General features: G+C 43.8%; 2 protein-coding genes across 6 annotated transcripts in view; one reads left to right on the top strand and one right to left on the bottom strand.

Moving 5' to 3' along the window:
• Positions 1-26,572, bottom strand: part of LOC119654703 (influenza virus NS1A-binding protein homolog) — a 250,906-nt gene that overhangs the window by 139,513 nt on the left and 84,821 nt on the right. The gene's annotated exons all lie outside the window — the stretch shown is intronic.
• Positions 1-26,572, top strand: part of LOC119654704 (gustatory receptor for bitter taste 66a-like) — an 82,444-nt gene that overhangs the window by 46,043 nt on the left and 9,829 nt on the right. Inside the window, exon 1 of one of the 3 annotated variants that reach the window (XM_038060221.1) lies at positions 10,928-11,969. The exons of 1 other annotated variant lie outside the window; for it this stretch is intronic. In XM_038060221.1, the coding sequence (XP_037916149.1) occupies positions 11,295-11,969 (675 nt within the window). In that variant the 5' untranslated portion in view covers positions 10,928-11,294. Of the gene's footprint in view, positions 1-10,927; positions 11,970-18,272; positions 18,926-26,572 lie in introns of those variants that run through there. One more of the 3 variants, XM_038060223.1, reaches the window with a different exon arrangement.

Raw genomic sequence — 26,572 nt, 5'->3', positions numbered from 1 at the left:
TGGGCGGCCTTGGGCAGGAAACGACGGTAGAAGTTTAGCATGCCCAAGAACCTCCTCAACTCCCTCACTGTCTTTGGACGCGGGAAGCTTGTTATCGCTTGCACCTTGTCTGGGTCGGGCTGTATTCCTTCAGGGGAAATGAAATGGCCGAGGAATCTCACCTGTTTTTGGAGAAATTTGCATTTCTCAACGTTTAGGACTAAACCGGCCTCAAGGAGACGTTGAAAAATGCACACGAGATGGGCTAAGTGCTCAGACTCAGTGGAAGAAGCGACCAAAACATCATCCAAATATACAAAACAGAACTCGAGGTTTCGCAGGACTGAGTGAATGAACCTTTGAAAGGTTTGCGCCGCATTGCACAATCCGAAAGTCATCCGGGTGAACTCGAAGAGTCCAAAGGGTGTGCATATTGCCGTCTTTGGAATGTCTTCAGGAGCTACTGGGATTTGGTGATAAGCCTTGGTTAAGTCCAAGGTCGAAAAGATGCGGCAATTCGCGAGGTGATGCGCAAAGTCGTGGATGAGTGGAATTGGATATCGGTCAGGAACAGTCTGTGCATTTAGCCTTCTGTAATCCCCACATGGGCGCCATTCGCCGTTTGGCTTAGGGACCATATGCAGTGGGGAAGACCAACAGCTGTTTGAGGGCCTGCAGATACCCTGTTGAACGAGTTGTTCAAAGTCTTTCCGTGCAATAGCCAGTTTCTGGGATGGTAGAGGACGCACCTTCGAGAAGATCGGGGAACCAGTAGTGATAATGTGGTGCTGCACATTGTGCTTCACTGGTTTGGAGAGACTACACTCGGTAGTAATCTGGCTGAACTTTTGGAGAAGTACCCGAACACGAGAGTCGGTAATGTCTTCTAAAAGAACGGAAAGATTATTGCCTGGGTGAGATACCATTTGTTCCGACGAATTAAGGTTGGTCGTGGAATCTATAAGAGACTTGTTTTGCAAGTCCGCCAGCAATCCATAGTGACACAGGAAGTCTGCGCCTAGTATGGGGAAGCTGGCATCCGCCAGGATGAAACGCCACGAAAACGTCCTACGCAAGCCAAGACTCACGTCCACTTGCCTATACCCGTATGTGTTTATGCGGGAGGAATTTGCTGCCGCAAGTTTGAGCGGTTGTGGGAAAAGTTGATGATGCCGAGGTACGGGAAGAACCGAAATCTCCGCACCAGTATCGATGAGGTAGCTGCGCCTGCTGAGGAGGGTCGAAAATAGTTAGGCGACGTAGCGCTGCGTTCTGGGTGGCCGTCGCCAAGACCCCCCGCGGACCTAGTTTTTTGCGGTAGGCGCGAATCATGACTTCAATGCCAAGGCATTTGAATGGGACATGCGTCACCCAGACTCCAGAGAGAAACGAATTCTCGAAATTGCGGCGAGAACGGGACTGTTAGTTTTAAACACCAGATCCACCTCAACGTTGCGGCGCCCAAGCTGCGAGGGAAGCATTTCAGCCCTAATCTTCGCGTCGGAGTCAATAATGGACGAGTGGTGAGTTCTAAAGTTCTCAGCAAGCGACCATCAATACATTGCCTTCAAAGTGGTGGACGCAAACTCCCCCGGCGGGGAGGAGGCATATACCATAATCACAGAGTACAGATCAACCTAAAGGAAACTCCGCAGTGCAATAAACAGGAGCAAAGCTAGCTGCTGGCAGACTCAGTTATAAACTGGTAACCCAAACAACCGGGGCTCTGCGGAAATCTTGTTCACTTAAGGCCGAGCAGATGGGTTGCATTGTAAGAGCACTATTCCCTGTGCACCTCGTACAGGATGATAACGTCAGCGCGGAGAGTGCCGAGAATTGTCCACTTTTCCCTATAAAAGGATTGGGACAGACAGTCCTCCTGAAAAGAATGAAGGCGCCAGGACCCGATCGTATTCCAGCAGAGGTATACTAACTGGTATTCCAACATCGGCCAGACCTACTGCTCGGAGCATTCAACGCTTCCCTGAAAGAGGGCATTTTCCCTGTTCGTTGGAAGGTGGCGAGGCTTGCGCTGATCCACAAAGAGAAAGGCGACCCCGAGATGCCGTCTTCGTACCGCCCACTATGTATGTTTGACACTGCTGGAAAAATATGCGAAAAGCTCATCAGAAGTAGACTCGCTGTAGCGATACGCGCTGCCGGAGTTTGATTTTAGAGCAGGGAGATCTACAGTTGATGCTGTCATGCAAGTCGTGGATGCCGTTCGACGAGCGGAGGCACATAGCCGCCGAACTCGACGGGTAGTACTCCTCGTAATGCTTGACGTCAGAAACGCCTTTAACTCCGTAAGATGGAAAGACATTCTAGGTACACTAGACAATATTTTGCACGTGCTGAACTATATCTTACGGATATTGAGGGACTATCTGAGGAACCGCTCTTTGCTCTATGAAACGCTAGAGAGTCAGAGGAAAATGGAATTCACATCGAGGGTAGCACAGGAATCTATCCTAGAGCCGGAACTCTGGAACGCTACCTATGATAATCGACTTAAACTCGACATGCCAGAACAGTCGCGCCTGGTCGGTTATGCAGACGATGTCGCGGCGCTTGTTCCTGGACGCACTCTCGAACAGGCGCAAATCAGACTCGGCGTATTGATGCGACGGGTAAGCGAATGGATGACTACTCATGGCATGGGCTGACGCTCTTGGCAAGGAGGTATATCGTAAACGTGCCGCACAAGTACAGAGTCGAGGATCTTTGCGGGTGGCGTCTGCTTACCGCATTGTCTCTGAACCGGCCGTGATGGTGATCGCGGGAGTGAACCCCGTTGTCCTTCTTGCTAAAGAGCATCAAGCCATATACAAGCGCACGAGAGTTGAGCCAAGAGAGGTTGTTGCTCGTGAAGAACGGCAAAGCACTCTAAGACGAGTGGCAGCTCTCCTGGCAAAATAAAACTAGAGGCACACAATAACATGGTACGCCTAAAATGTTAACAATCGAAGACGTGGTTATGAAAGGTCATCAACACTAGTCGTAATTTACTGGCTCAAATTGGCCTAAACATTTCAAAAGCCTCCCTATGAAGCAATATTGCCAAGGTAGGTAGGTATCAGTAGCCGCTCCGAGGAGCCTAATTAGCGCTGTAATGCGCCGTTTTGATGCCACAAACTCCTAAAACCATGAATGCTGTTATCAAAGCAAGAAGACAAAGTCTAGTTGGCTCAAATCTTTAGAGCGAATTCTATGGTGTGCCGAGTCTGGCGGCACGGTCCCCTATATGCCAGTATCCCGTGCAAACTGCCGTAATCCTGTGTGCATGTGCACGTGTCTGGCACAAGGACCCTCGAGATTGGGTTTTGTTTTAAGCGGGTCAAATCTCCCTTGATTTGAAACAGGTGGTAAACCTTCGCCATCTGAGATCCGCGGCTGTTAAGTAGAGCGACTAGATGCCATCCCTGACAGTCACCAGCGGGACACAGCTATTTTACGCTTGGGCCAATCATCGACAGGCTTCCAGTATCGCCAGTATTTCCACTTGGAATACACTGGCGAAACCTGGGAAACCGTACGACTTAGATACGCTTTGTGAATTCGAGAAAACTCTCGCACTGATCTGTCTATGAGGAATACTATGTCATCACCTTGCAACGAGCCACCGGTGTTTAACTCAGCCTTGGTTGGAAAGTCCACAGCAAAGTTTCTCGTGAAGTTCAGCTTATGTACGACGTCGTCCATGGGGAATGCCCAGATTTCACGAGGTATTTCGTCTAGGATGTTAACCGTAGGGCTTCGCTGTTCATGAATCCATGTAGTCTAACAGCACTGCACGCTATAATGTATTTCATATGGCGGTCTAATGGGAGAAATTGTAGGAGCACATTCAGAGCATATTTCGAAATATAATCGTTGTCATCGTCGAGGTTCCATCGCCATCAGACCTTGGCCGTCAGGAAGTCCTGCATCCAACCATCTCAGTCCATCGATCGTGTCCCCCAATTTCGAAATCCAATCAGTGATGTACTGTCTTCGCCAACAGAATCTGCGCAGTGCCAGGTTTCCCACCAGGCTTCGTCTTCCTGTTCTTCCTTCAAATATCCTTTTAGATATCCGAGTGACGTGCAATGTTTGATTACAACTCATAGTTGTATCTGATTCGCCATTGATCATCCTCTCGTTTATCTCCTATCGAAAGGAGAATCCTCAAGACTCGCCTCTGTCACTTTCGCATGGCAACTTTTTTTGTGGATAGGGTATTTCGCACTTTTTGACCTCTCTTGCGGAATCTGTTCTTGGTTCCAGATGAAGAAAATCAAATTATGTATAGCCTCCATGATCCATGGACTGTCTGATTTGATCAGTTCAGCGGTGATGTGTCATCTATGTCCGGCGCCTTGTTCTATTTTTGACGTTCGATGGCTGACTATTTCTTCTATTGTTCGCGGTACAACGTTCTCATTATACTCGACCATAATTCTTGTAGGCTCCTGGTGACTAAATTGTAAGCGAGGAATTGAGGAGTTCTTTGAAATAGGACGACCATCTCTCACGTGTTTCCCTTTCGCCCCATTTTTTGTTTTTACAAAGGGTGGTTTTCATTTCTCGCCTTACTCTCTTCAATATTTTGTAGGCTTGGGATGCATGGCTGCTCGCAATGTTGTTGTCGATTTTCGTTAATTCCTCGTTAAAATATATTTGTTTCTCTTACCTGCACGTCCGAGCTTTTTGTGATTTTCTATTTTCGTCCTTGTGCCTCCCTCTACATGTTGCCTGTATGCCTCGTTTTTCTTGTCATGCGCTTCTTGGCATATGTCATCAAACCAACCATTTCTCCGGATATCGGTGTTCATATCCAATCACTTCCCCCACTATTGTTTTGATAGCACGTTATACCAGGTGTCATCTATGGACTTCCCCGTGATATTCTGGACAATCAGACCTAATCGTTCCTCCAATTTTCAACCTCAAATTTTCAAAGTGGGTTGAATTTTTTTCCGGGGGTGTTTTAAATTCGTCACCTTTAGACCCTTTTTACCATGTAGTAGATGGAGTAGCAGCTTGCTCCTCGATATGACCTCACATTGAGGATGCTGGATGACCAGTTTTTGGTGATGAGAACATAATCTATCTGATTGAGGGTAATGCGTTCTGGGGACGCCCATATCACCAAAGTGAAAGCGCTTGTGTGCGAAGATTTTATGATTTAATATCTACTATTTGCAAAGTCGATGAGACGTTGACCGTTATCACTTGATATATTGTGCAGACTTTGCATTATTCGATATGATCACCACCGTTGGGCCACTCATTGATCGCTGCATGAACTGTTTCCAGTGGAATTTCACGCGCGGCTTTCACTATACTAGCCTTCAAAGTTGCCAAGTTGGAGTGCCAACAACGACAGGCGACCTCCTGAAGCTTATTTCACAGAAAATAATCCAATGGATTCAAGTCTAGGCTTCCGGAAGGCCAGTCTGCCGACGCTATGAAATCTCGCACATTCACCGATAACCATCATTACCCTCGAAGAAGCTTTCATTCAGAGGCTCAACTACGGTTCATACGGTTTCACAAAAATGAATGTCCGCCATGGTAGGAACCTCCCCACCAAATCACCACTGAAGGAGGGTGGTATCCCTCTTTGAACGCGTGGTGCTCGATCCTTAGCCTCATAACATGACTTTCCATACACCCGATCATTGTGGCTATTACATTTTTCTTCGATAAAAAAGATTTTTTGATCCATAAAAAGGATTTTCTGGTGCTCATTTTTTGCGAAACGTTTTATCAGTTTTTTACATCGCTCAAGACCGATTTCTTTTAATTTAGGCGTGGACGCAAATGGCTTTCACAGCGTCTGAAGACCCCTAACAAAAGATCATCGCGAAAAAATACGACTTATGGTACCCGAGGAGATGTTCACGCTAAACGTTCCTGTTTGCGCAGCGGATTCCAATAAACTTTTGTGCGAGCACAACATTCGGCTGTCATGCAGACCTTGGAAGCCCCTTTCTCGGCCAATCTTCAAAAGTCATCTGTTTCCCTGCACCGTTGTAACGTTTGGTACACGAATCGTTCACTTTTAGATAGCGATTTAAGCGTTTTATGAATCTCTTTGGCCATCTTTCCACACTCGTATAAGGCAACAACAGTGACGTCTTTTTCGTATTTAGCAAACCTCATCATTCCGCTGTTCAGCAATAACTACCTGTGGCGGTCTGAAACTTAAGTGGCTGTAAGAGGGGATCCTGTATTACACGTTCAGAGTATTGCCACTGCTTTTCGTTTCTCATTCTCTCACTTTCACGTTTCGTTATAACTTCGCAGGTGGAATCCCATGACGGTGCAAGGCGGAGATTACCAGCCACTTTTTCCCAAAATGTCCGTAAGTATCCTCTAACATCTTAAAACAAGTCGGGAAACCGGAAGCTAGACGCTTCAGGTATGAAAGGTTTTGTGTATTGCTTTTATAAAGAGATTTGGGTGTGAATTTGTCCCATTAGCATGTAGCACGTAAATATGCATATATTATGTGAAAATAGCCATTTTCAAGTGATATTGACATTCATAGTCTTGAATTTGCAGAGGAGCGACAGATTTGCCTTGTATAACTTTGTTAGTAATAGTGCGATTTTCACCAAATTTGGCAGGATTATGATCTATACTGTAGTCTACATTGCTACAAAATTTTGTGATTCTAGGGTGAACTTAAGGGGGGTTTTCCAGTCAATTACTAAAAATTATAGTAATATACTATTATTAACTTTATTTGAACAGGTATCGATATGGAGGGTATTTCGGAGCCTAGGCACCATGTAGTGGCAGCCTCCTCATTTTTTCCAGATTTTTCGGCTGGGTAGTTCCTAAGAATGGGTTCGTTAAAAAAATGACCACTTTCAACCCCCCGCACTCCCCACCTTTTCAACAAAAGTCAAAACTAAGACCGGCTTCGAAAAGTACTAACCGAGACCTTTAATCTGATACCCCACATGACTATATTTCATGAAAAAAAAATTTACACCCCCCTTTTGCATGTATGGGGATCCCTCCTTAAATTCATCGTAAAAGAATGTAGCTCACTATATGCGTGAGCGTTCACAGTTCCCACCTTTCTACCACATTTGGTGTCAATCGCTGTAACCGTCTCCGAGAAAAATGCGTGTGACGGACGGACAGACAGACAGACAGACAGACGGACAGACAGACAGACAGTAAACCGATTTTAATAAGGTTTTGTTTTACAAACAAAACCTTAAAAACGATAGGGCCGAACCCATGTAGAATTATTGGGATGATTAATTAGTACAATTTTTTAATGAATTTGACGCAGAAATTACCGTTATTGGATAGCATAAATTACCGTTATTGGACTCACAGGACCAGTGCTTGAAGAGATAACCTAGGGAACATTGTAAAATCAAGTACGTTGCGCTGTACCGATCCGTGATTCCATCTTTTGAGGTGGTAAAGACTAACTTGTTTTGGATTAAAAAAAATAGAACAAGCTTAGCTCGTCTAGCTAGACACGACACGTCATCGACTGGGGAAGGCAGGAGATTTGGTGTGAATTTTTCCAAATTCCCTCTTCCTACCCAGTCGCTACATGTTATCTAACTTCCCAAATCGCTAGAAATTTTCCTTTATTCTTTGAATCGAACATCAATTTACATGTCATTTATCAGCAATAATGCAGCAGCAACTAATTCCGGGGGGGGGGGGGGGGGGGGGGATGGAGCAGTCCAGGGTGCTTATTGGGGGATACGAACCCATGCGCACAAAGGATTGCTTAAACCTCACCAAAAAGAACCTCCGAATCATAGTGGGAATTCTCACTGGTCATTGTCGGCTGAACTACCACCTAGGAAAGCTAGGGATATCTACGGACACTGCCTGCAGGTTCTGTGAGGAGGAGGACGAAACCTCTATGCACGTCCTGGGACAGTGTCCAGCACTTGTGCAAAGTAGGTCGATACATCTGGGAGAACACTTAATACCAGATGCAAAGCTGAAACTTCTGGAAGTGGGGAACATACTAAAATTCCTAACGGTTACTGGCCTGCTTGAGATACTATGATCAACAGGTACACTATAACCAGTAAAAGGGGCACAATAGTTCTTCAAGGACGCGGTGCGACTTTCCCTTAACAGAATAATAATAATTCCGTTTATCAGTGTCAAACGAAACTTTGGGATTTCCTTTACAACTCAACCCGACAAAATTCCATTTTGATGGTGCGACATGCCTGAGTCACTCGAATATCGTTTCCCTACCCCAGGCTAATTATTGCGGATGTTGAGGGACTATTTAAAATGCCGTGCCCTGCTCTACGAGACCCAAGAAGGACAGCGCAAAATGAAGGTAACATCGGGGGCTGCTTAGGAATCTATGCAGTGTCCGGAGCTTTGGAACGCCTTACGACTCGAGATTCCTGATGAATCGCATCTGGTCGGATACGCGGATGATGTTGCGGCACTGGTTACCGCACACACGGTTGAGTAAATTCAACGTACACTGTAAATGCGACGAGTAAGCAGATAGATGATCGATCATGGATTCTCCCTAGCTCTGAAGAAAACTGAAGTTGTTCTGCTGACTAGGGAGGGTTTCTACAGTCCTCCCTATTCAGGTTGGTGAAACTATGGTTTTGTCAAAACCGGCGGTGAAATGCCTCGGCATCATTGTAGACACGAACATGAGCTCCTATCAGCAGAGTCGCAACACCGCAGACAAGGCTGCGGCAAGAATGTTTGCGATTTGTCAGCTGAAGTCCAAAGTCGGAGGTCTCTTTTCCAGCAGGTGCGGTTGCACCCAAGAAGTTTTTAAAAGGAAAAAGAGGTAGCTGGATAGGAAAGATGTAGGGATAACTTAGGCTCCCTGAATTCACGGGGTTTTGCTCCTAAACTGAACGGGTATGTCCTAAATAATGTGTCAAACAGATTGGGTTAAGAGTCCTCGACGCTCCAGGGGGTATTTTAGTCGATAGCCTGTCTGAGACAAGAGCCCGACACTTTGTGTGTAAATACATTTCGCCTCCTTACCCCTCCGCCTCCCCACTAAAATCCTTAACGGGGCAAAGTGCGTCCACTACCGATTCTATCAAATATGTTACAGTTATCTCCTCCTCGATTTCAGCCAGATCATCCAGCCCCCGATTTTCCCCAATATTTGGCGTTCCCGATATCCTAGCATAAACATTCTGGGATTTTCTGAATCTGGGGCGCCTCCCCGTTCGAACGAGGTATCTCGCGTGGAATTCCGACGCGATCCAGCGCCACATTTTCCCCAATATCTCGCGTCACCCCCCCCCCCCCCCCCCCCCCCCCCCCGGGATATCTCGCGTTTCTCATGCCGTAGAGTGAAAATTCTTGGATTTCCTGAATCTGGGGCGCCTCCCCGCTCGAATGAGGTATCTCGCGTGGGAATCTGACAATTTCGCATTTTTGGGCAATTTTGCGACCCGCGTATCCTGGAAATTTTCAATTTTCCTCGATTTCGGCCACACCCTTCAGCGCGCCATTTTCCCCAATATCTCGCGTTCCCGATGTCGTAGCGTGAAAATTCTTGGATTTCCTAAATCTGGGGCGCTTCCCCGTTCGAACGAGGTATCTCGCATGGAAATCCGACGATTTTGCATTTTTGGCCATTTTTGCGACCCGGGTATCGTGGAAATTTTCAATTTTCCGGTAAGTTTTGCCGAGCAGTAATATTCGATTGTTAACTTTATTTGAGTAGATATCACTGCGGAGTGTGTTTTGAGACAGAACAATACAAGAGGAAGGAATGCAATGCAAAGGGGGACAGAATCTCATTGTATATCTTTTTCTTACGTGGTTAGTGTATTGGTTTGTCAATGGCGGCTATATAGTTCTCTTGTGCGTGTTTCCTTATCTCATATGATAAACCATAAAGAGCAACGTAATGCCTCCTGCCCGCAACCAAGTAGGCCTCCCCCAATGCACTGCATCACATACATGGTACTAACACCAGACCTTATGCGCGTAATATTTCTCCCGCTATTACCGTCGCGGTCGAAGATGTGCAATGTTTTTACAGTACCTTTTCTGAGATGTGTGACAGACAGACAGGCAGATCTGTATGGACTTGCCAGATCTTTCATAAGGTGCGTCCCTTAGTACGATTAAGGAAATACTTGGTGGATTCATGTAAACATGTTCTCCTAAGCATTTGGGGGTGCATGTATATGGTCATGTTCGCTGGGTAACACCTCTTGGTCAAAAGCGACCATGGAAGGGACACCAAGAACAATAAACCAATATTGACGAAGAGAGAAGGAGTGAACTTACGCTGCAGTGACTCGGAACTCCAGTACCGGCGGCCTTTGGTAGTAGGCAAACAGGCTGCTGGTTGTTGATATTTTCTGATTACACTACCCAGATGATCCACATGATAGCAATAGCGACAAAATATCAATGAAGAAAAAAAGATGATAGTACATCTTTCTATTAATTCTACAAATGGTTTAGGGCCTAACGTTTCCGTCTCTGACCTTAGTTCAAAAGAACGAACACGATGCGAGATAATTATGAACGCAGTTATTTCAAAGATGGTGGATATTAATAGTTGTTTTCTTTCCAGGAGAGTTATTTGAAATATGTGCTGAAAGTTTTTGGAAAGATCACTATGACCTCAAAAGCAGAGTCCTGTGCATCGAGAATAAAGATTCCTCCTTATTCGTGAACCGAGAAATTTTTAGGTTCATCGTCTGATTTTGCTTTTCTTGAGTTATTTACGAATGGATCACTTATTTCTCCGTAATAATTTCTGTATAAGTGCATACTCAAACGGATTATTGATGGCCACTTTTCCTAATTGAAATATGACTGGCTAGATGCGAATCTGCAATCAATTAAACTAATAGCGTCCAAGCTGAATAAATACAAGTGTAAATTTATTGGAAATATACTCCGGAGGCAGATACTTCAATCTAGTTCTCGGGGATATGCTGTCTAAACACTTAAATTTTCCGATATTAAAATTTTTGTTTATTTTTCATTATATCCAGTTGTGCAGTTCTGGTCTTGTAACTTTCACTTATGATCGAAAAGCAAGGCAAATCGTATTTTCCCAAAAAGGATGGTTTCTAAGTGGTATCATCGCAGTTTTCATTACCTTCTCCCTTTTCGTGAACATTTATGTCACCTTTGGCAACAATGAATTTCTAACACTTGAAAAAGTAACAGAAATTAGTGCAATATCTTTTGCAAACGCATATGTTTCGTTAATAGTTATATTGTTTTCATTGTGGATTCGGGCCGAAAAAATCGCGATACTCCTAAATAATGGTCTCTTACTTATAAGGGACATCGATAAACTAGTTGGCATTCAAAATATGTTCAACGCAGATTCAAAAATTGTGATTTTCTATAAAATCACATTTTTCTTGACTAGACTAATCATTTATCTGTGGCATGTTGTGGAAACAAATAACAATAAAAGTTTGTTTTTGACGTTAATTTCGATTTTATTGACTTTTGAATTTAATGCTATACAAGTGGCTTCAAATTGGCATTTCTTCATAAGCGTAATCCAGTGGAGACTATACGCAACATTCAGCCAGAGTTTTGAGATATTTTTAAAGAATAATTTTCAAAATTCAAACCATTCGAACAGAAAAGATAAATTAGCAAACATCAGGATATACCAATGTTGTGATATCAGTGATCAAATCGATGGGTATGCCAAAATCCTTGGACGCATGTGTCAAATTTCTTCTGAAATCAACGACAATTTCGGAATACTCATTACTGCTGTGATTGCTTGTAATTATCTAAACATCACAACTGATTCTTATTATATGTACTTCATTTATATGAGCCAGCAACAGATACATTTGGAAAATTTGACTGTTTTCACACGGAAGTATATAATGGTATTCGCGGAACTAATAGCAACCATTTTGACGATATTTGTGAGTAACTCCACAATGTACCATGCGCGCAAACTCGAAAGTGATATCGGGGCTTACACTAGCTTGCAGAAACTTGATGAGCGTCTAGAAGAAACCGTAAGTTTTTTGCAGTATTTTCTATAACTAAATATGGTGAAAGTATCCTTTTGAATGGAAGATCTCAAATTGAAGAAAAAAACAAATGGTTCCCGAAATATCGTACATGGAGAATTTCAGTAAATTTCTTAGCCAAAAAAATATCTGACTGTAGGGTTTCATGAAAGACGTGGAGTCTAAAAGGACCCTATGTTACCACGAAACCTCTGTGCTAGCCTCGGGAATGTGGGGGGGGGGGGCCTTTGAGCGCTTTGATCCCTCACGCTTCATTACTACAAATCAACGTGCCTATTCCGATGCGTGGGTCTGCACCGGATTCCAAAATAGACATTAATAGGGACTTCGCGACGGCCTATCGAATGATAATCAGAACGCGAACTAAAATTGGAAAATAGAAAAAAAACCGCTTGACCGCGCGTGTGGAGCCGTAAGTCTCCGGACCCGAGTGCCGCGATCAAGGAGGGGAAGATCCACGACGGATCACAGTCTCAATTATTCTCTCTTCCGCCTCAGATCTTGTATGAGGCGCGGTCCTTGAGGCTCCCACCCCCCTGGGATAGCTCTGCCCTCTAGGTCGTTATCGGCCACTTAGGATGAGCGCTCTGATTATCTTATCCACCGAATAACACTACACACCGTTTAAACTTAACACCAAATGGGGCCACTTGCTGTATGTAAAGAGAACAACAAACCACACGCTCTCATCAATTTTCATGACAATCGGTCCAGCCGTTTCCGGATAAATCGAGTGTGACAGTCGATTCGGATAAGGTTTTGTTTCACGCAAAATTTTAAAAATATTTTGTCATATGTAGCAAAAGCACGTCTAGAGCAACGATTACGTCGTTGAAATCTCGGAGTTTCTATACTTGAGGAGATATAATAGCGGGGATCAAGCAGTTCAAAGATCTTTAACTTCGAGGACCAGCTAGCAGTTCCCTGGTCTTTTTCCCTTGCTAATTTTCTGTGAACTCGCTTGACTTCACTGTGTTTTTGATGATGGCGTCTGTTGAACCATCGTTTAGTCCGTAGTTTCAGGACCAAAGTGATGAATGAAAGTATCATCCGTGATCACAAAACAAGGCAAAAAACGATCCTAGTCATTGTGTCATGTGAAATCCCTGTAACTACAGCTAAAGCCACTTCTTGGGCACCTTTGAATCGCCATATTTAAAAAAGATGTCGGTTTGACCGAAAAATTAAGAGTTGTAGAGCGTCGCAACTCGTTACAGATAGCAAAAGACAGACGACCATGTTGCTTCATTTTTCGATAGGCAAACCCTTCCTTGAAATCATAACCACAAAAATCCAAAATCTCCGTAAACCCGACCAATTAAAATTTTGCCCCCAGAGGAGGGCGTATTCAAGGTAGCGACCAGCAAAAAGCGCCGCGGTATTCCACCACCTAATGTACTCGAGTCCCAGTACGAATCGGAGTCAGTGGTCGTAACGGATAATGAGTCCCAGTCGCCACGGGACTTCGGAAAAATTCTAAACGAATCCACAGCGGTCGAGAAGGAGATAGCTCTCTCGCACCTCATGAAGAAACTCGATGAGGCACTGTCACGAAACAAGTCCCAGAGAGATCTAATCCGGGGGCTTCAAACGACCGTCGTCTGTCTTGAAGCAACGATCAAAGAAATATTTTGGTGGACCCAACCCACAAACGATGTCAGCAACCCAGCAACGTCAGCCAGAAATTATGGAGCAAACTCGTGCTAAACCAACTACAACCCAAGCTAGGACGATCAAGGAGACAACGACACAACCCCCAGCGACTAAAAACAAGGAGGCAGGTCGAAAAATTCGCCCACTGGTTGTAATGGAAGCCTTGAATAATTTCAAACGAATAGAACATTTCTTGCACCTCTCCCGATAATTACTTAATTAAAAAGTCAGATCAAGGCTACTCGACGACCACGAAAATTCTGGTGGAGAACAATAATAAGTTCTTTACCTACACCCTTCACTTCGAAAAGGCAATCAGTCTTATCCTCCGAAACCTTGAGTCCACTTCCTCAGCTACAGAAATCGCTGAAGAACTGAAGGCGTAGGGAGCGCCTAGCGTTATCAGCGTTAAACGCTTCTTCACGACCTGTGCAAAAACGATGAATATCCAGCTAGACCTCTGGCTGGTCACATTTGACGCGACGTTCTCCGAAGAACATGTCGAAAATATTAAAGACATTGCGCATACCATAATTTGCTTCGAACAAACTCAGAACAAACAAGTATCGCAGTGCAAGAACTGCCAGCGGGTGGGTCCTAAACTAACCTACCACTGCGTCAAGTGTGACGAGGTTCACGAATGCGACGAATGCTCCAAAACACCGGAGCAGGCGCTAAAGTGCGTTAATTGCGAGAGCAACGACCACCTTGCGTACCGAAACTGTTCAAGCTTCGTTAGGGTCGTGGCGAAGAGAAATGTTCAAAAGCGAGCACCACCTTTCCTTCTCACTCCCATTCAAACCACTCGAGCATTTAGTCATCCTATTACCAACCCGGTTTTCACACGTCCAACCATGTCCTTCGCAGGGTCATACCCCCCGCCCAGTCCCAACCAGTAGGCCCCATTAATGTATCCAATCCTGATTTCCTTATATTCGCCGGAAAATCGTAAGACTTCCTGCAATGGTTGGTATTCTGACTTCCATCAATGGACGTTTGGATTATCGAGTTGAACATCAACTCCATCAGACACGAGTTTGAGCAATTCCTTGACAAGCACAAGCCCCACATAGTGTTCCTATGCGAAACTAGGTTGCACTATACGTACAAACCTAGCTTTCCCAATCTCAACCTTTTCCGTTCTGACCGCCCACAATCCAATCCTAACTCCGGCGGTATTACAACCAACCTTATCACCGAGAAATTTCTGTCCTACCAATACCTCAAATCAGCTTTCAATCACTCGAAGTTACTCTCTTTTCCTCTGAATCCCAATCGTCCTCGGCCTTCATTGCTGCCATCTACTGTCGTGATCAGTCCCTCGATACCCACCCTTTCCAACGGATTCAACCCTTTTATGCTTCCCAACCAAGAGCACAAGTTAAAGCCTGATACCTGATAATAGGTGAAGATCTCAACGCCAGGCACCAGTCTTGGTTTGATGCACGATCGTATCAGAATGAGGAAAGATTCCACCGCTTCCTAACAACTGACCATCCACCCCCCCCAAAGCCAAAGGTAGACATTTGGAATGAATATTTGTTTTAGTACTTCCCAAATCCTTAAGGTGGGGGCGCATCGGTTGAGTGACCTTTTCTTTCACGGACCTCACAAATTACGGAACAAGAAAGTCTGTAATCAACCATGAATCTGTTCCTATACGGTAATCAGGCCCCAGAATGCCCCCATATCGATATCTGCTCAAATAATGTTAATAATAGTATATTGCTAGGTTTTCAGGGAAATGACTGGAGACCCCCTTAAGTTTATCCTAGAGTCGCTAACATCACGTGAAAAATTTCTGAGTCTCAGCGAAAGTTCCGATATCTGAGCAAGTACGTGCAGTAAATGCGGTATATAAGTTTAAAGCTGACCTCAATTTCTTCAAAATATTATTTTATTTTGTAAATTTGCTCTCTCCACCTCTCCATAGCACTGCTGTGGTCTCCCCCTTACACATTTTTAGTTTTTCTAAGAATTTTTCCACCAATTGCGACGAAAATCAGAGGAATCCTGGTAGGTATCAATCGTCTACATCATGTTAAAGACTTATTGAGGACTCGCTGAAAATACAGATATCTGACCAAATACGCTTGGGTATAGTGAATGCGGTAAACTAGTTCAAAGCATAAATGAAGGGTACAGCATTTGGAGGGCCAGCTGGGCTGGATTTCCTCAAAAAATGAATGGATATATCAGACCTAAATGCAAGTGACCGAGTACATACAATCAAATATAAACGGGACTGATTTTCTTAATTATTTCGTAAGCACTGCATCTTGGAGGGATCAGAAGATCGAGAGCCTCAAATACCAACTTCCACTGTATCGTGGACTTAACACCACGGCCTTCTTGAGACACGGATTGATTTTGTGACCACAATCAGAGCCCCGCTGAAACGAGCACAACGGTATCAGTCTATACTGAGTGAACGGCTCAACATTCATATCTCAGTTCCCTAGGTACCAGTATACCCCTGGTAAGGTTTCGTGACCTACAGATGAGTCCCTTGCAGACTCGGGTCTGATCACCCTAATTAGGCCTTTGGAGCATTCGACTACTGCATCACGGCCAGTAAACCAAAGTGATACAGTGTCTTTCTGTGCCATCACTTGGCTTTGATTTGGCTGACAGGGTTACAGCTCCGTCTTCCTCACCACCACCTCTGACCACCTGAGATCTTGACTGAAAACTTAGCCATGAGGAACGTGTGCGCGAAGTTGGTGCTTCGAGGGTTGTCAAAAGAGCAGGAAGCCTACCGAAAGACGATATGCCAAAATCTTCTTCATCATATAAATTAGGACCTCGACTTTTTGGACAATATAGCGACCGATGGAGAGACCACTCGGAGAGGAAGCAGGCAGAGCTCAAATTTCACAACCCTTTTTCCCCATGCCCCCTAAAACCAGTTAAATACAGTCAATGCAGTTTTTTACGTGGAAATTCTCATAGGACTGCCGAAACGTATTGTTCGTGTCTGCCCAGTCATTGCCAACAGCATGATGTGTCGAGCTACAAAGCGTTTTCCGTGGAGTATCTTGCTCAGCACAAGGTGAAAATGCTGCTTCACCCCCTAGGACACCGAGTTGGCCCCGCCAGAATTTTCTCTATTCCCAGGAATAAAATCGCCACTCAAGGACATTACGGCTCAATAGAGGTTCAACAAGTCGCAATGAGACATCTAATTAGCATTTCGGTGTAGGCGTTCCTGGAAAACTCTTTGACATTAGTGTACAGACATAGAAGGGGACTACTTTGAAAAATTACAATCGTTTGTACTATTCTCAAGAATACAATTCTTTTATAAAATGAGTTCAACTACTTTCAGAAGAGACCATGTATTAGTCCATATTTTTAGACACCTCAGGAGAAGGATTTTGAAGTCAACGTTTCGATGCCGATGTGATGTAGGTGGAGGAGGCGTTTTCACTCAAAGGAAGGATTTAAAAAGCTCCAAATTCGCTGGTAATACCGTAAAATCATTCGACAAAGTACCTATGTTCCTTACGATTCTATCCCTGGGTATGATTTCAAAGGAGATTATCATCGTAATCCGAAGATTAATTCAACACTGCAAACTTTGAAAATGCATTTTTTGCTATTTGTTTTTATTTCTGAGTTTTATCTGGACTCCCCCTTTATCCCGAACGATTTAACTTGTCAGGTCAACAAGAGTGACATGGGAAGATGTTTCGCTGGTGCAATGTTGGTAAAGTTTCGAGGATAGGCCTTGATGAAACTAAATCTCTGATTTTCATCGTCTATTGGTAAGGGGATATCGATTTGGTGGACCTCGGCGCAAAACCGGGATGTCTGGAGTTCCTTGTTAAGGCAAGTCTAGACCGGATACCGGTTGTTGCGCCGTTGATGATAATGATTGATAACCTAAATGATAATGGTCAATTAATCACCTTATTCAGGCCGAATTATACATTTCAATTTCTTTTTTTGAAGGTGCTTCCCCAAACGATTCATTTGGGGTTGAGGAGTCTTATCTTGGTCTACATTTCTGAGTGGGCCTGTAAGAATATTGATTCTACTCGACGCAGAGTAGTTTTCATTAAGAAATATGACTATCACGGGCAATTCAATTATAAGCAATAGCATTATCAATGCTTCTAACGAAATTAGAATATCTAATTGAAAAATGACTGTCCAAATTACATAGTGACGCTCGAGAACTTACAAAGAGAACTCCAACGACCATAAGTGCTTCTACCACTGCCACAACTATGTTCTTTAAATCCCGAATAAATACACTAATCTCTTTTGCCTTTTACTTGCCAATATTCCTTTTAAGTCTGGCCCCTTTTACATATAATCGTAAAACAAAACGTATCCTTTTTTGTGCCCCCTGTCGGTTTATAAACTTTCTCCAAGTACTCATTTTTAGTTTCGCCATACTTGGAGCCGTTTACACCGCCCTGTTCAGCATGAACTTCTTAACATTGGGAACAATTTCAGAAATTAGCACATCTTCTTTCGGAGTTGGTTGTATCTTAATGACGTGGATGCTGATAGCGCAATATTTAGGGGCGAAAAACATCGCTAAATTACATGATGAGTTTTTTAGATTAATATGTGATGTCATGGATTTTTTCAAAAAGCCAGAAGTGTTCGAATCGTATTCAACAATTGTATTAGTTATTGTCAAAAACTTCTATTATTATGGCCGAACGGCGGTTTTGGTGTGGTTCTCGTGGATTGTATATCCTGATCTTGACTGGCATAAAATTGTATTTTGGGATCTATTAATTTTTGTATTCAGTATGGTGAATTATATGGCAAATTGGCATTTTTTCCTGTGTTTTTTATACAAGAAAATGCTGTCAATTCTCAGTGACAACTTCAAAATGTCATCCGAATACTTTGCGGAAACTATCAGCAATCAAAATACGCAATTGATCAATTTCACGAAGCTTTGCCAATTGTCAGACACTCTCGATCAGTATGGACATTTTTTGAAAAGGTTTCATGAAATTCTACAATCTGTCAATCGATTCTACGGCGTTTCAGTCACTGTCATCATTATAGATTTCTATCTTAACTCAGTAATTGGCTTTTATTATTTGTATTTTTTATTTATTAACAACTGGCTTTTCCGCGATGGAAAATTTTCCAATTCGCCATTTTTCTACGTTACCCTGCTTTCAGTTACTGATTTTATAAGTATGTGCTTATCGATCTACGTTTACCAATCGATAACAATATACTCGAGAAATATAAAGCATCATTTTGACACTACCACCAATTACAACATAGAAATTGAAGACCGATTTGAAAGATGTGTGAGTATCTCTGAGGTAAAAACAATGTTTAAAACTGACGCTCGAGTCTATTTATCTATTTAGATTTCTTTAATAACAATGAAGTTTGCATTCTGTTTCGAATCACAGTCTCAAAAACTTACAACGGACCAAATACGACATTAGATTATTTCATCTGAAGTTGTTCAGAACTCACCTGAAAAGATATAAAACAAGAAACATTAATATTTTTTTATAGCAAATCAGCAATATTTAATCTATCTAATCTATCTCATGGCAACCGACAATGAATCCGGTTTTGCATGCAATTGAAATGTAACTTTCTAACATACATAGCAATGAAGGCAGCGTCCAAATATCGACTATATATTGAAAGTATAGTAATGTATTAACAAACGTTATTTTACAAACGGCATGTAAGGGACTGAAATCTCGAAAGAACCACACTTACATTCCCGAACCTGACTAACAAAGAGGAAAACAAGACCCCGCTAACGAGATACTTCGGTGTAGCTACACTTAGATGTTGTCAGACCAGCGTTGTCAGGGAAAATTGACCGTCCAATTTTCGCTACCTTTCAAGTCAGTTTTTCCCCAACCCCCACTGACATTTTAGCCCAACATTAGTTAGTGTTCAAAAAACAAAAACCCGTAAAAAATAGCCAACTCCAGCTCCAAAATTGATTTTTGGTTTGCTAGATAGAAATGTCATCAACCTCTTGAGCTACTTCTTGGTAGGCTCCACGTGCATTGGACTTATATTCTACTTTTGGGTTACACGTCTTTTCCTTCGATGCCAGTATTGCATTGCTTCACCCCAGAGTTACCTGTGCAATCCTGCGCCGTATACCACAACTCTTGGCATTCTTATGTTTGTTCTGGAGCTCAGGCTACGCAAGTAGTAGCCTTCAAAAGTCTCTGGAAATACGGGTTGTAGTGGCTAAACGCTATAAGGTATTTCGCGGCCCAGCTTGTTGGAGGTGTCTTTCCTCGGATTTTTATGGATGTCATCTCTGTCATTTCCAATTTCTTCCTTTTTTCAAAACGTGGCGAGTACGTTTGAACTGTTGGAGTATGGCGGTGCTAATCACCTCCAAACGCTTACCTAGAATAAGAACGTCCGAAACTGTCTGAACTAATTTAATTACTTTAAACAGCAGATTCACTCCGTGAATTCATCCAGACGGAAATGTCAACGTTCTCAGTCCAAGTTGCGTACAGTCCAAAATTCTTCGCCCCCGTTGTATATGTTGATACCACTGGAGGTTCAATTCCGATGCATGAAACCATGTGGACTTGGGGATAGTTACATTCCATCCCCTTCACAACGCCTGATTATGTTCGACCAAAATACGAAAGTCCAGTTGCCTGTAGACGTCACATGATCAAGAGGGGTAAACTATGACGAGAATATCTTATTAACCAATTCAACAAAACTCTTCGCTTGAATCCGCAAAGAGTGCTGCTAACTTGAGCTGGCTAAACAATACCCTCGCCGCAATGACCAGTGTGAACACAGTTTCACAAAAAAAAATTTCTTACACGATCGCCAACAACATCGAAGGAAACCCGGTCTCAAACCAACCCCAGGAAACCACCGCGACAATACCTGCTCTCTGGAGAGACATCTCGCAAACTGATCAAACTTTAGTTCAACAACCTGCAATGGCAAACCCAACGAAAGCCGGCAGACAGATTAGATTTCCTGATTATTACCAGGCAGGACTTCAGTAATTTCGTACACAATAACACCACAAACCCACAGCTGGCGTCACAACACTGTTCAGCCTTTACGCGGTTCCATTCGCAACATCCAGCCTACGGAATGCAGCGCAAACATTACAAAGATTCGACGAGGCTTTGGGAGGTGAAAGTCAAAACGATCCAATACATATCCGGTTGCGACATCGTTGCTGCGGATGCATTATCGCGCATTGAGGAGGAAGGAAGAGGAGCTCAAAATACTATAATACAACAGGGAAACACAGGGCTTCGACAAAAGTGATTCCAGGTTCTGGGGGCAAGCTTCAAACCATGGTGTGATGTATCTACACGACCTTACATCACTCACCTATTTCGAAAAATTTTTTTCAACAGCTTACACTACCTATCCCACCCAAGGACAAACAACACCAATAAACTGGTACGTCGGAGCTGTTTGGTCATCTGTCAAAACTGATTACACGAGTTGGACGCGTGGTTGCAAAATTGTCAAAAGTGACTCATTATATCACTGCACCTATCGGGACCTTTGCTCCACCATCATCTAGATTCGAGCACGTTCATCTAGATCTTATCGTTATGCCTTATTGTGAGGGACAACGTTACCTCCTGACCATGGCGTAGCACGTATCGCTCACGTTAGCCACAAGTAACATCAATCCCCGATCAGGGGAGGTTACCAGAGCGTTCCTTGACACATAGATTTCCAAATTCGACATACCATTCGGATCACCACATATCAAGGAAGGGCTCAGCAATCTGACCGGCGCAACCCCCATCAGAACTACAGCATCCTATCCGGCATGGCAATGGCATGGTCGGCCGTTCACCGTCAGCTCAAAGCAGCAATACAATGTCGCAATAGTCAGCATTTCTTGTCTTGATACTAGGCATTCGCCCAGCTTGAAAGAAAGACCACGGCGCAACTGCAACGGAAATGGTGTATGGTCAGTCATTACGCCCCCCAGACGACCCACAGTCCAACAACGAGCAAGTATACACGTTTAATTTCGCTAACGAATTAAGACATCATTTCCAAATGTTACGTGCACTTAATGGAATTCAACATGACAGCAAAAGAGTGTTCATATTTAAAGACCTGGCGTCAACAAACCATGTCTTCATTCGTAACGATGGTCCAAAGAAAATATTCCGCCCATATCGGGTGATCAGCAGAACAAATAAGCTCTTTAAAGTTGAAATTGTCGGACGTATCATCATCATCAATGGCGCAACAACTGATATCCCGTCTAGGCTTGCCTTAGTAAGGACCTCCAGACATCCCGGTTTTGTGCCGAGGTCCACCAATTCGATATCCCTAAAAGCTATCTGACGTCTTGACCAACGCCATCGCTTCATCTCAAGCAGTGTCTGCCTGGTCTTTTTTTTTTACCATAGATAGACTTTCCGGGCTGGATCATCCTCATCTATACGGATTAGGTAACCCACCCCCGCAACCTTTTAAGCCGGATATTATCCACAAGCAGACGATCATTTTATCGCTCATAGATTTCGTCGTTATGTAGGCTACGGAATCGTCCACCTTCATGTAGGGACCAAAAATTCTTCGGAGGGTTCTTCTCTCGAACGCAGCCAAGATTTCGGAATTTTTCTTGCTAAGAACCCAAGTCTCCGAGAAATACATGAGAACTGACAAGATCATTGTCTTGTACAGAGCTTTGACCCTATGGTGAGACGTTTCGAGCGAAAAAGTTTTATAAGCTGAAATTTTCGACCCTAGATAGGAGAAATTTTCAACGGTCTCAAAGTTGTAGTCTTCTATCTTCATTGTTTTCGTTTGACCAGTGCGACTCGATGTTGTTGGTTCTTTCAGTCTTGGTTTTGGCGCTGACGTTGCCAATTTGTACTTCATCTTGCCTTCATTAATGTGCAGCCCAAGATCTTGCGGCGACTGCTCAATCCGGATGAAGGTAGATTGTCCTAGACCGTTCTTGATGTTGAACGATCAATGAAGGAAAAAAATCTTAATTAGCAACATTCTTACAAGCCAAAGAACGTCTGAGTTAAGAGCTTCGACTTCGTCAGGCTCCTCAACATCATCTTTCCTCACATTAGATGGACTGATGCTGCTGCTGGCTTTGTTCATGATGGACAGACAGATTTGGCCTCCCGGGTATACGTTTCAAGGATTTGGAAATTGTGGGGGATCTCAGTCTTAAATCTTCGATAAGCCAACTATTTTGTGAGTGACACTGGTACAACGCATAAACGTCAAAATTTCTTTGCAAATTCTCATTCCATTGTTCTCTCATTGATAAGAACGTGAATGTGCCTTGTTCTTCATTTGTTTTCCATAGAAAATATTTTAACTCTCTCACCAGGGGTGAAACCAAATCCTAAATCATTCTTTCATCACGGTTTCAACACTGGCGTCCTGTCCACGCCTGTTCTGCTTCCGACTCTGAGACTGATTTTGTAATATTTCAAGTTAAATTTCTCGCCTATTTCTTAAAATGATTACTGTTGTCCCATATTGCCCCATTTTTGGAGTAAATTCGTACTTCTTTCCGTGCTTGATAGATACTTCTCTAAAATGGCTAAACCGTTACACAGACTTAGGGTGCGTCGCGTGCTCATTTTAACAGCGACTAAAAAGATACAAATTGACAAGATGCTCACAACTTGATACTTCAAGGAGAACTGACAGGTGAGTCACCCACTCCCGGCGGTGATTGCCACATGCAAATCTTACCCCTCCCGCCACTTCCTATCTCTCTTCCTTCTTCTAGAAAAAGTGTAGGCACCTGAACTAACTTAATTACGTTTCTTTTCTACCAAACTGATCTAACACAATCGAAGTAATGGTGGAAGCAAAAAGACTACATACAGGAGATTCGTCTCCCGGCAGATTGCTTGAATTCGCATGATGAAAGAAAAGCATCACACATGTTGGAGATTCTTCAATTACTTGCGCGTGAAGAGTTCTGCCTATTGCCTAGGCGCCACCTTCTTTGAAGGAATTTGTGAAGCACTGATCGCCGTGGCCGCAAGTACCATTGTGCCTGACGCGCGACCAAAACAACTTCCGGCTCAGACGCGGAAAAACTCAGACTATCCTAGCACCGATGAGATGACATCGAGTTTCCAAAAGATCAACACTGACGCTTTCTCCTCTGAAGCGGTGACTTTAAGCACCCTCTCCAATGCACACGTCTTATTTAAGGCTCATCGTCAAAAAAGTTTTCAAACGAACGGTCGCCAAGTGGAGACCTTGACCTTGTACTTCTCATGGTAATGTTCACATGCTATTTGGAGATGGTACTGAGAATACCAGCAATCCAGGGGGTGAATATTTGCATAAACCTTCAGGAAACTAGTGAAAATCAATTCTGGTATCAACCGCATAGTTACACGAAGGTCTGTCCCACTCTCTGGCATGTGTCGACAACTTTCCGAACTAAAGGACGAACCTTCCACGATTTTCTAAAAGAATGTTTCGCAGGCGGAGGAGGCTTTCACATCTACAGATATTTGAACTGTCGGCAACGCGGGCAACGCGGGCACCGCTAAAAAAGGACGCCTGGAAAAACGGAACATTTTCTGCTTCAACTGTGGAGCGACAAAAACCTTAAAGCCTCGACACAAGATGTTCTAGCCCAAAACACCTCGAGATTATCATCTCCCGCCTCCTTGTCTTCAGACTTGCATAGCTTCGTCGGCTCGGCGATCAGATCAAGCGGGAGAGACTACGCATTGATTCCAGGATAGCTGACGAGACTAGCCATTCAACAGTATGTTACGTGATCGAGCAAAATCGTTCGTCCTAATCCCGTCCTTGGCACAAACTTTGCATCTCGGTGCTGATTTTGAGCATAAATTGGGACTTGCACAGTACTTACGAGGTTAGACAATTAAGTACTGATTTTATTGCCGCGCTTGTGGTATACCTGCAACCTTCAAATCCCCTTCCCCGGCATCCTTCCCCTCTCCATTGATATATTCACCTTCGCTCTAGCTTGTTTAGTTCTCCTACTGTGTCGTGTTGAGTAGACGTGTGTTGGTGGTGCTCGTCACGAAAATGGAGAAACGAAATCTAGAGCAACGCGTCGCAATAAAATTTTGCGCCAGATTGAGCGAAACAGCTTCGGAACCGTACGCTAAAATTGTAAAAATGCATGGTGATAGTGCTCCTAGTCGTGCCCAGGTGTTTCGATGGCATAAAGAGTTTAAGGAGGGGCGTGAAAACGTGAAAGACGAGGCGCGAAGTGGGAGACCTGCCGAGGTGCGGACCGATGCGAATGCGCAGCGTGTGCGCGCCCTAACCCGTGAAGATCGGCGTTTAGTAGTTCGAATATTGACCTCGGAACTGGGTATGAACCGCGAAACAGTCAGAAAAATTTTAACAGGCGATTTCGGGATGAAAAAGGTGTTCGCGAAGATGAGGAGGAGCAGAGCGCGGAGTTTGAAACAAGAGGAAAACGATCCCATCCTGCTTGATCCAGTTATTACAGGCGATGAGAGCTGATTTTCCCAATACGACCCGGAAACCAAACGCCAAAGCTCACAATGGTTGTCTCCGCACGCCCCCCGTCCGAAAAAAGCTCGCATGAGCAAGTCGAAGATGACAACGATGATTATTACCTTTTTTAATCCATGGTCCCCCCATGGTCCATGAAGAATCTGTTCCACCGGGGCAAATCGTAAATGAAGTCTACTATCGCCAAGTACTCGAAGGATTCCGAAAACGAGTCAACTAGATCCTTCATCACGACAACGCGCCGTGCCACACCGTCCTCAACGTGTCCCAGTATTTAGCCTCTAAAGGGATCGCCGTGTTGCAACAGTCGCCTCATTCGCCCGATATGTCACCCTTTTTTTTGTTCGGTGGTCAAAGGAACACACTTTGGATCAATTACGGACATCCAAGCGGCCGTGACGAGGATATTCGCGGACATCCCAGTCGAAGCGCTCCAGGAATGTTACGAAGAGTGGGAAACGCGCTGGAATCACTGTATAGCTGCCCAAGGGAACTACTTTGAAGGGGATGGAAGAGTGGTAGAATAATTTTTAAATATACAGTTTTTATGGAATCAGTCTCATTACTTAATTGTCTAACCTCGTAGTTGTACTTTCTGCATGTTCAAAAGGACATGTCGAGGACGTCAGCATCAATCGATCACGCATCAGCGAGCAAACCCCGGTGTTTTCGATGACGGTTTTTCGTCCACTGACGCAGTAATTAATTAAACACAGGCTTTTCACTTTCCCGTCAGCGAAAAGCTATCGCTAAGATTGATCAATTACTGATTTTAAAAATTATAGAGGAAAGCGCTTACTCTTCGCTGGTCACCCTTGTGCTGAAACCAAGCAAACCGAACAGTGTCACCGTAAAAGATGTTCTTTCCTTAGCTGTTATCGAGGGGATTTTCAGTCATTTCAAGAAGGCTAGATTTATTATAAGTCTAGACCCGAAGAATGTCTTCTAACAAATTCACAATACTGGATGAAACTTAAAAGGATAAGGTGATTTTCACAGTTACAGGACGACTCTACAATACACCTCAAACCATACTCCGCCAATTTGTGCGCCATCTGATTTTCTGCGCCCAAAAATCTAGTAATTTCGGCGGTTCCCTGAAAGGTCCGGATGGTACTAGAGATCCGTAGCTGACTATGCTTTTCTGACTGCACTGATGGCAAACATGCTTCGGAAGAAGCGTCAATTTGTATGGTCTGCGGAAGCTGTTTTAGCCTGCACAATTGAAGCAACGTTGCCCGATTATTGGAGCGGCTTTTACGGTGCCTATATAAAAGCGCGTTTGCTAGTCTCAAATCAGAGCTCAACAGAGGCGAGAAATCAATTTCAGAAAAAAACGCACATTTTCTCATTTAAAGGGTAGCACGTACGAAAATGACCATTCGATTAGCTTTAACGTTAGTTAGCACTAATAACATTGGGACTTTCACCAAACTTTTCAATATCAT

Source organism: Hermetia illucens, chromosome 4, assembly GCF_905115235.1.
Source record: "Hermetia illucens chromosome 4, iHerIll2.2.curated.20191125, whole genome shotgun sequence".
Lineage (NCBI taxonomy): Eukaryota > Metazoa > Arthropoda > Insecta > Diptera > Stratiomyidae > Hermetia > Hermetia illucens.
The sequence above is the reverse complement of the archived record's forward strand: the minus strand, read 5'-3'. Positions and strand labels throughout refer to the sequence as shown.